Here is a 9,390-nt window from a genome sequence, read left to right on the forward strand (position 1 = left end):
CTTGTTTCTCAGATGAGCAGGATACCCCATTTCATGTAGCTCTGGGGACATCTCAGGCCCTTTCCACCCCCCAAAAGGCAGGAGCCATCCCCTGTCCCCACTCATCTCCAGAGGGATTCAACCCCAGGCAGAGCTGGGGGAGTCAGGGCTCAGGCTCCGGCGGCTCCGGCACGATGGAGCACGCCTAGGGACCGTAGATGAGCTGATCCTCTCCGAGGCCAAACCCCATCTTTTCAGCTGAAACCAAACATACTCAAGCTGCATTCCCCTCGAGACACGACAAGAAATAGGGACAAACATTATGAAACCAAGTTTATTAAAACTTTCTACAAGTCAGACTTTATCATCCAGGCTTCCACATACATATACATATTTACAAGTTGGACATCATAGTGTTTTTAGCTTTTCTGGCAGAGTTTTCTACCAATATATACAAATGTACTGTTTTTCGTAGAAGGGTTAAACTGTATCACAGATACAAATGTCAAGCAATCATGAGAGGTTTAGTGCAACGGAGAGCTGTAGCGCCCTGCTCTTAATGCTCATGATTCTGTCAAGTTAGTATTGCCAACAATAATTCACATTAAATTGCTCTTCGACACCTCTTATTAGGACAAACAAAGTACAACAAAACAAGAAAACAAAACCCCAAACAGTAAGGTATGTACAAAGTACACAGTCCATGAGGTATACATGGTATTCTCGCAACGCGTGGTGGGACTGCAGCTTGCTGGGGGTTAACCCTTAAAATGACTTCACTGGAACTGTGCCGTGTTGGGGACATACGTTAGCCACCTCACGGCCATTTCAGAAGCCGTGCTCTCGCCTAAGGCGAATGGACATCTCTTTGCATAAGCCACTGGACACAAATGTGAAACAAAGCAGAAATTTTAGGCAGGACTAAGCTTTACTTACCCCCAAACCAGGAAGCTAATGATTTAGATATATTCATATCCACGCACATTGGAAAGACTATGAATAATCATGCAAAAAAAAAAAAAATTTTTAAGGGAAAAAAAAATGTAGCCAGAGGCAAACAACATACCTGAATAATCAACTAAGGGTGTGTGGAGATTTTACTCTTAAGACTAATTTTTTTGGGGGGTAGAGGAGGGAAGAGAAGAGGGGATGTGATGTTTTTAAGAGTTGAGCCTGTAGGAAAACACGACCATGTTTACATGTACTGTACAAGATACCCCTTATCGTTTTCCAAGGGAAGACGCCCCAGCCGATAGTGTTACGGTTTGGTAAACGGATATGTTTTGGCACTCGGAGCTAAGGAGACCTGCTACTTGACAAGCTCGCTGAGGGCATAAAGTTATATAGGCTATGCCATGGTAACGTGAGGCTTAAGTCTATTCAAAATGCTTTCCTGGTCAGCGAATGGAATCGGAGGGGATCCAGCTGGGAGATCCACCGGTTTCTGCTTCGGAAAGAGCCAGAGCAGCGATTTGTCTTACGGCTGGATCTAGGAGCCTCATGCCTCTGAAAGCAATATCAGCCAGAGGTGCAGCAGCGAGCAGGCAGCTGGCCGTGGCGGGCGAAGACCTCCTTCCCTCATTAAAGTGCGCTTACAGTCAGAAAGCTACTTTGCAAGCCGGCCAGTGTGGCACGCCGAGTCAATTCCCCTTTTTACCCATTTCTGTCAGGTTTGCTCAGTTAGAGGCGCGCCTCGTGCCCCCCACGCCCTACGCATCACGGCCAGGGCTCTGCAGCCCCGTAGCCACCGCAGGGAAGCAGAGACGGGGCTGCCTTTCTGTCTCACATCTCGCCAGCCGTAAGACTCTGCAGCCAAGATAGAGGATGCAGGAGGCAGGAGAGAAGCCAGGTGGCTCTTGCAAAGCTGCACGGGTCCTCCAGAGCCGGCGGGACGGACCTACCAGCAGAGCAAGAGGATGAAACTCTGAGTATGTTCAGGGAGCGGAGATCTATGGGTTGGCATTTATTTTAAACAAGGTCACTTTTCTGACCATACTGGCACTTTAAGATGCTGTTGAGTTTGCAAACGTGGAAAAATGAAACCCTACGAAGATGCCGGAGGTGAGAACCGCCGAGGTTTTTGAGATTTCGCGGTTAGCAGAAGAAGGAACTAATATCGTCACTGTCTCCATGGTATTCTGGAACAATTTGATCCGAAGTTCCCGTCTCCTGGTCTGTATATCCAGGCTCCAAGACCGCCTCGAACCAAGGGTGAAGCAAGATCTCCGGAGCAGTGAGTCTTTCAGAGGGCTCCCGCCGCAGGAGGCTGCGGATGAGGCATCGGGCTTTGGGGGAGACGTGGTCAGGAATACAGAACTGTCCACGGCGGATTTTGGAAAACAGAGTGCTAGGGTCCGAGTCATGGAAGGGATAGCGTCCCACCAGCAGAGTATAGAGCATCACTCCCAAACTCCACACGTCAGCCGATTTTCCAGAGTAAGTCCCTGTTGTGTTTAGGATCTCAGGGCTGACGTACGCCGGGCAGCCGTGCTTGTCTGAGAGCGCATCATCTTCGCCTTTGATGATGTGCGTGTCTTCCAGGCTCTCCAGCCGCAGCTGAGTCCTAGGGAGGGCAGGAGAGGAAGCCAAGGTTAGAAATAGCAACACCCAGGCACAAGCGAGCACAGCGAGCCCCCCGCCAGGGCAATCCCCCCTCCCTTTCTCACATCGGCATAAAGAAAAAGAGAGGAAACATCTTTTAATTTGCAGCGGAGAAGCTGCCTGGACTCCTGGACCCGTGTAATGGAAGCGCAGCTATGTGCATCGGGTAGGCGCTCAGTGACGCCTGGTTATTTGCCGGGGGTTTCAACAACACAGGGGGCTCTGGAGGAACATCAGCAAGTCACCTTCTATGTACGCCGGTTGCACTGCAACTGCAGGGGGTTAAGCGGCTACAAAGCATTGCGCACACCGCTATTTGAGGTTCAGGCTTTGAGCAAACAGAGTCCAGCTGCGTGATTTTGCAAACTGCAAAGTCCAGCTCCCTTCCGCGCTTGCAGGGACCGTCGGCTCTCCTCAGTTTTGTATTTTATTTTTAAATTTTATTTTGTAATTTATTCTTTTTGCCTTTCCGGAGGGTACCACTGCACCCCCCACGTACCCCCCACCTCCCAGGGGGAGGTGGGTCCACCCTAAACCTCCGGTTTTGGGGGGAAAGGGGACCTTCACATCAGCGAGGAAGCCATCGGCTCGCCCTGGAAGGGCTCTGCGCTGCCTTGCAGCCCGCTGGGGTGTAGATGCGTTGGCTGCAGCCTGTCCTCAGCGTGACCTCGCCAAATACCCATTGGTTCTGCAAACGGAAAATATGACTCAACGCGAACCGTGGGCCCGGGATTGGCTGCGGGAGCCCTGAAACTGCACCTGTGCCGGAGAGCCCGAGTCCGCCTGCCATTGCTTAACCCTCTTCTTGCCAAATGGGATGCACATGACACTCGCCTGTGCAACGCGTTATTTCCAAATGAGCGAGACTGTGTGCAATGTAACATTTCAACAAATGTTTCATCTTCTTATGGGCGGGAAAAGCTGCAATAGTTTCCTTCAAAGGAATTACTTTCTTTGCATGTCAACATATGGTTGTTTCTGTTTAAGAGGGGCAGTGCTGGTTAATTTTCTTATCACGTTTATAAACGATATCCTGAAGAAGCGTTAGCCCAGTTAAAAAAAAAAAAAAAAACCACACATGCGTTTTATTCTGCTTCAGTAATATCACCTCCAGTTTCATCAGATTAAGCACAACTCCATTACAGCTTTTACTTATTTTTTTAGCTTTCCACAGGATAAGCAGCCAGTCAGAGTCAGTTTTGCTGATTAAAAATGTATTTCTGGCTCTGCCACATGCGGTGAGGCACTAAAAGAGCAGCAAACACTCCAGGGAAATACTGAATTATTTCCCTAATCTAAATTTAACAACTAGATTCTGGATCTCCTCTCTATAAACCTAGGCTTTAGGCTAAGTTTTACCAAAGTGCTCTTCTTCAGTGCAGGATTCCCAAAGCAATATTGAACCGTGTCCCCCCTTCCCTCCTGTGCGTGCCCACGCCCATGGGCACGGGGGGCTCGGAAAGCACCGACAGCGGTAGCGGAGGAAGGAAAAAAGCCTCGAAGGACACAGCCTGTCTTTATTAGCAGCGTAACCCTGATCAGCAGGGGGTTTCAGCAAGGAGACCCTTCCCCAGAGCCGCAGCTCTGCCGTGGCCACGGGGCAGCTCTCCCAGGCGTGAGGAGGGACCAGAGCTCCAGCTCCTCACACCTCCCGCTCCCCCCGGCCAGGCCGTTCCCCCTCCCGGGCACAACGCCTCGGTCTCCCTCCTTTCTTTCTCTCTGCCTTCTATTCATTTTACACTGAATGAGTGGCACACATGACATCTTCTGGCGCTAATGAGCATCCGAACTATTGTCCCTTTGTCTACCAGTGGGTTTCACTGAACTTCTGCTGAATGAGAGGAAGCTCCCGGCGAGCTTCCTCCCTTTCATCAGTCGAGATCTAACTAAGAGTAAGTGCGTGCCGGTCAGATCCGTGACCTACTACACGCACATGACAGAGACCTACTCGGATCGCTCGCAGGTGATGTCTGGCTGACACGGCTGTTTCCACTCCCTGGGACACTTTTTGCGTCTCTGGATGCGGCATTCCTCCCTCCCCACTCACCCCGGAGCCGGCTGGTGATAACCGCTTACCTTTCTTCATTAGAGAAGACAAATTTCCTGAGCTTGAGGTCACCAAGTACGATGGCCGACTGGTGGCAGTGAGCTACAGCGGAGACAATCTGCTTGAACAGCCGGGCAGCCTCCTCTTCCCTCAGCCTCTTGCAGCTCCTCACGTAGGAGTGCATGTCCCCAAAGTCCTTTTCAAAGAAGACATAGGCCTTGGTGTCCCCGAGGATGACTTCGACGACCCCGGTGATGTTTCTGTGCGACGGCAGCTGAATGTAAGGCCGGATCTTGTCCTGGTAGTGTTTGAGGGGGAACACCTGTAAAGAGGAAATTAAACCAAAATTCATTCTCAAGGACGTTGAAAGCAGCCGCTCGCGTAGCAACTCTCCCCAAACAATGACGAGGGAGCTGGAGGGGAGCCAGGGCTCGGCAGGAGTGCCGTTCAAAGCGGTTACCGAGACCCTTCCTGTTCATTCTATATTGAAAAGGGGAGGGCGGGGGGGATAAATCAAACCACCATCCCCGAAGCCTTTTGCGGAAGGTCCTCCGAGGCAACCCGGAGTCACAGCTTGCTCCCAGCGCATCTAAATCCCCACCGGCGGCAGGCCGGGAGTTTCTAACCGGGGAGGATGTTTTGCAAGGCTCTCCCCGGGTCCGGCGCTTAGAGACACCCCTCCCTCACCTCCCAAAATCCGCTCCCGCGGAGCTCGGCGCTCACCTTGCAGCGCAGCTCCCGGCCGGAGCTCACGCTCAACGCCCTCGACACCTGCTCCCGCTCGGCCAGCGGCAGCAGCAGGTACGAGGCGATCAGGCTGGGACCCGCCGCTCCCCCGCCGGCGGGGGGTGAAGCCGGCGAACAAGGCGACCCGGGAGCGCTGAGGCAATCCGGGGGTCCGCAGTCGGCCAGGCGAGGGTACTTGGCGGCCGGCGTTTCTTCGGCGGGGCCGTCGTGGAGAGGCTGGAGCCGCTTAGCCGGAGCGCTGCGGCAGCGGGCGGCCGGCAGGAGAGACGCGGGGCGGCTCATGGAGGGGAACGGGAACGGGCGCGGAGCTAAGGGCGGGCGGTACGCGCTTGGCGCATCCCTTCGCTCTCCCCGCCGAAACCTCGGGCCGTGTCCACCATCTGCTGCCGACTCCGCGCTAAAGTAGTTGGAGGCTTTTTAAAAAAAAAAAAAAAAAAAAAAAAAAAATTAAAAAAAAAAAAAAAAGTGAGGCTCCTCCTCCTCCTCCTCCTCCTAGCCCTGACGCACGGGGAAATGGGAGGAGGAAGGCTCGGACACGCCTGCTCCGCCCCACCCGCGGCTCTCCGCGTCCCCCGGACACGGCGGGTCGCGCAGCCAGGCGGGGCGGCGGGGGACCCCGCCGCCCCGCCTGGCTGCGCGACCCGCCGTGTCCGGGGGACGCGGCGTGGACACCCCCCCCCGGCCCCGTGGTCCTCCGGCCGGAGCAAGGAACATCTCACGTTCCTCCCCATCCCGACGACGACAGCGCTTGGGGGGGTCGGGGGGGATCACCCTTTGGGCTTTTGGGGTTCGCCCCTGGCAAACCCAGAGCGCTCGCAAAACCCTGAAGCCTCCACCTCCCGCTTGTAAGCCGAAAGATAAGAGGCAGGGAGCGTTTGCTAGCCAAGCTGAGCGATAAAACAAAAAAAAAAAGTCACCGGCAACCGAAGGATGAGCGTCTCTTCTGGAAATGGCAGCAGCGGGTTTATCCATGAGTAGCGTGTGGGAAACGGTGCCAGAAATTTCAGATGCCGCTGCGCTGCTTTCGAGACAGCATCGCCTCGTGCGATGTGTAAAAACAAAAAGTTAAGCCAGGCTAATTGTGGAGAAAAAGCGAGCCCAGCTCCGTTCCCAGGAGCTTCTCCTTTATCCATTCGCTGCAGCTTCTCCCCAGCCCCAACTCCTGCTTTTCACTTATCGCTAACTAACCATCATTCATCCCAAGGTTTGCATCGAGAAGCAATGCTCGTTCACGAGCACGGACTTAACGTGCACCATCAGAAATACTGTGCGTTGGGTGTTTCCCATGCTAAAACTATCTGCTCTCCGAAAAAGGAATAGCATCGAGAGCTAGCAGCAGCCAGCAGCTGAAGAAGTGACCTGTGAGGAGCAGAGAGTTGGGCTCAGAAGTGTGGGTTTAAAGAAATAGTAAATAGATTTGTAGCCAGGACTGTTAGTAAACGGAAGAAAAATGAGAAAAAAACAGACAACAAATCATCCCTGGAAAAAATGCAGACAGCTGTAGTTTTGACAAGAGTGCTTCAGAAGGAAACACTCCAGCTTTTCTGTTTACATATATGCAAATTTTCTGTAATTCAGTGCTGAGGCTTCCCTAATAACACAGGGAGCCTGCGTTTTGTTATTCTGTAGGATCCGTTCCTATCCTGTTTTTGTTTCCCCAACCCTGGTCTGTTTAAGCAGCAGAGAGGGCCCAGGACGGCCCCTCTCCCCCCCCCAGCTCCGAAGCCCGTGATGCCACGCGTGCAGGTATTCGCTCAGATTCCTGATAGATAACTGCACGGCAAACCCGTGCATGCCTTCAGCTACTTCTAGTGTATTTTAAGAAACACATGAAACTCTTGTGCGGGATGACTCATAACATAGCAGTCCCATTAATGCATTTAAACATAAAATGCATATGCCATAAAGGGATATCCCAGGGCCTGCATTTTCCTTTCTTTTTTTTTCCCCAGAAAAAATTCCATTAATGTCTGCAGATTGTTTCTGAGCAATTCACCACAACTCTCAAAGCACACTATATTATTTCGTTCCTCTCATAGGTAAAACACTCACAAGTATCCATCAGACCTTTGTTTTACTTTTCTTTTCCTGGAAGTTTTATGATTGGGGTGCTGCTGCCAGGTGAATTTAGCTGGTAGGATGCTTCATGTGTGGGCTCCTTTCTACATCTGAGATCGTGTGAGGTGAGGGGGGAGTGTATCAGTGCTTTTGGGAAGAGAGGAAAGGTATAGACACATCAAAATAGCGATGGACCTACATAGACTTACTCACGGGCATTATTAGTGTGTAACAGCATCCCCTGTAGCGCGCTCAGACTGAGATGCAGTGTGAGCAGGAGCGAAGATGTCAGTGTAAAAACCAAGTGGTGCACCTGGGATAAGTACCTGCCTTTGGCCCTCACCCTCCCAAAGATCCCCCTCTCTCAGCTCCTGTGCCAGCTCACTGTCCCCGTTGAGGAGAAGGGCCATACTGAGGATCCATTTGCACACATCATTGGAAGCCGTATCTTTCACCTTCCCAGCCTCCCACCCATCTAAAGCCTCTTAAGAGTCCACAGCTGGTCACCTCAGGCTGGCCCTATGCCACCAGCACAGGTGCTTGGTTCAGGCTACTGGCAGCCAAATGGGGGATGGCAGCCACTGGTCCTTAAGAAGGGCAAAAAGCCCCCCTCGTCATCCTGTCCCCCCAAAAAACCATCTGGGGTGTGAGAGGAGAGCAGAGCACAGAGGTGCACACAGCATTGCACACCATAGTCCTGCCACAAGCTCCTGGTGTCTGGGCAGCCTCTCCTCACACGGATTCCCCAGATTTCATGCTCTGTGGGGGTGTCCCTGCTAACTGGAGCACAGAAACTGGGCGTGCAGTCCCCAAAGGCCAGGAGAAGGTAACCCCTGGGCAATTCATCCCAGAAGTGCTGGTAGATCCCCTCTCCCAGCTGACTGTATAGACCAAACTTCAGTTGTCCACATGTGGCTGAGATGAACCCAAGCTTAAATCTCCCAGGAGCCAGGTCTTTGCAAAATGGGGGCAGTTCTTGACAGCAGGAAACCTTCATTGCTTCTTTAAAATGCCTGGCATGCTTTCAGGTACTCAAAGCATTAATGTCAGGAATAAACATAGAGTAGCAATTATTAACCAAATTAATAATGCTCACTACCTTATTCTCAGTCTTATGTTTTGGGTACGGATCATGAGAAAAGGTCCATACCCAGACTCCTCTCCATCCCCATCAAATTCATTCCAACATGCACAGCAGAGAAGTGATTCCCACTTTGGCTTTTCCGTTTTTTCTAATTTTGGCTGTTCCCCAAAATGCAAAAAAAAAAGGGGGACACCAAGAAGGTGTCTGACGATCTGCACAGCATGGTGCTTCTTGAAGGGTTGGAATTTGTCCTCCTTACCCATCTCCACCAGTGCTTGCATGCAAGACTGGTTTGGTTATGACCCAGTGCAGAGAACAGGAGGAACTCCAGGGAGAGGTTTGTGAAGAACAGAAGAATTGTTGCAGCATTTCAGTATTAGAAGATCTTTGCAGAATATGGGGCTACCACACTTGCCATAGCAGTCTCTTGTTCATTATAGGTCTCACCACAGGCTTTTAAGCATCCAGGTGTATCTTCTGCATTAGTCTTTTCCTTAAATCAAAAGCCATTGGAGGTCTTCCTTCTATTCTCTGCACAAGCCTTCATCATTCCATCTCCCCTTCCCCCCAAAAAGATTGTTTGGGGGCTACCTGCTTAGCATACATGAGATGAATACTAGCATGGCAATTCTTAGCTGTGCCTGCGGTGAATTTGAGTCTGAATGGCTTTACAGCCCTTCCAAATGAACCAAGGCAGTGTTACGCATCTCCAATGGACAGCACTGTAAATCATTGTGGAGCACAGATCAGTGCAGAATTACACTCTACAGACCTAACTTTGGGATAAAACATTGACTCTGTGGATGAGTCTTGCTATCCAAGTACTGGAAAACTGAACTGCTATGAGCCAGTAAACTACAAGGAACCCAACACC

At 51.5% G+C, this 9,390-nt stretch overlaps 1 protein-coding gene across 1 annotated transcript; it reads right to left on the reverse strand.

Annotated features, from left to right (window-relative positions):
• Window positions 1-299: 299 nt before the first annotated feature.
• Window positions 300-6,844, reverse strand: TRIB1 (tribbles pseudokinase 1). The gene is made up of 4 exons (XM_030010869.2): window positions 6,292-6,844; window positions 5,351-5,787; window positions 4,657-4,949; window positions 300-2,542 (listed from the first exon to the last, which is right to left on the reverse strand). The coding sequence occupies exons 1-4, from the start codon at window positions 6,344-6,346 to the stop codon at window positions 2,074-2,076; spliced, it is 1,254 nt and encodes a 417-aa protein (XP_029866729.1). The 5' UTR covers window positions 6,347-6,844; the 3' UTR covers window positions 300-2,073.
• Between the last annotated feature and the right edge of the window lie 2,546 nt (window positions 6,845-9,390).

This window comes from Aquila chrysaetos, chromosome 4, assembly GCF_900496995.4.
Source record: "Aquila chrysaetos chrysaetos chromosome 4, bAquChr1.4, whole genome shotgun sequence".
Classification (NCBI taxonomy): domain Eukaryota; kingdom Metazoa; phylum Chordata; class Aves; order Accipitriformes; family Accipitridae; genus Aquila; species Aquila chrysaetos.

What these genes read in the sequence shown, in the direction of transcription:
- TRIB1 (XM_030010869.2), bottom strand. Translation starts at nt 6,346, where the DNA reads ATGGATAAACCCGCTGCTGCCATTTCCAGAAGAGACGCTCATCCTTCG. An exon ending in CGCTCATCCTTCGGTTGCCG is followed by an intron (nt 5,788 to 6,291) that starts GTGACTTTTTTT and finishes TTTTTTAAAAAG; the next exon opens with CCTCCAACTACTTTAGCGCG. An exon ending in GCCGGGAGCTGCGCTGCAAG is followed by an intron (nt 4,950 to 5,350) that starts GTGAGCGCCGAG and finishes TCCTCTTTACAG; the next exon opens with GTGTTCCCCCTCAAACACTA.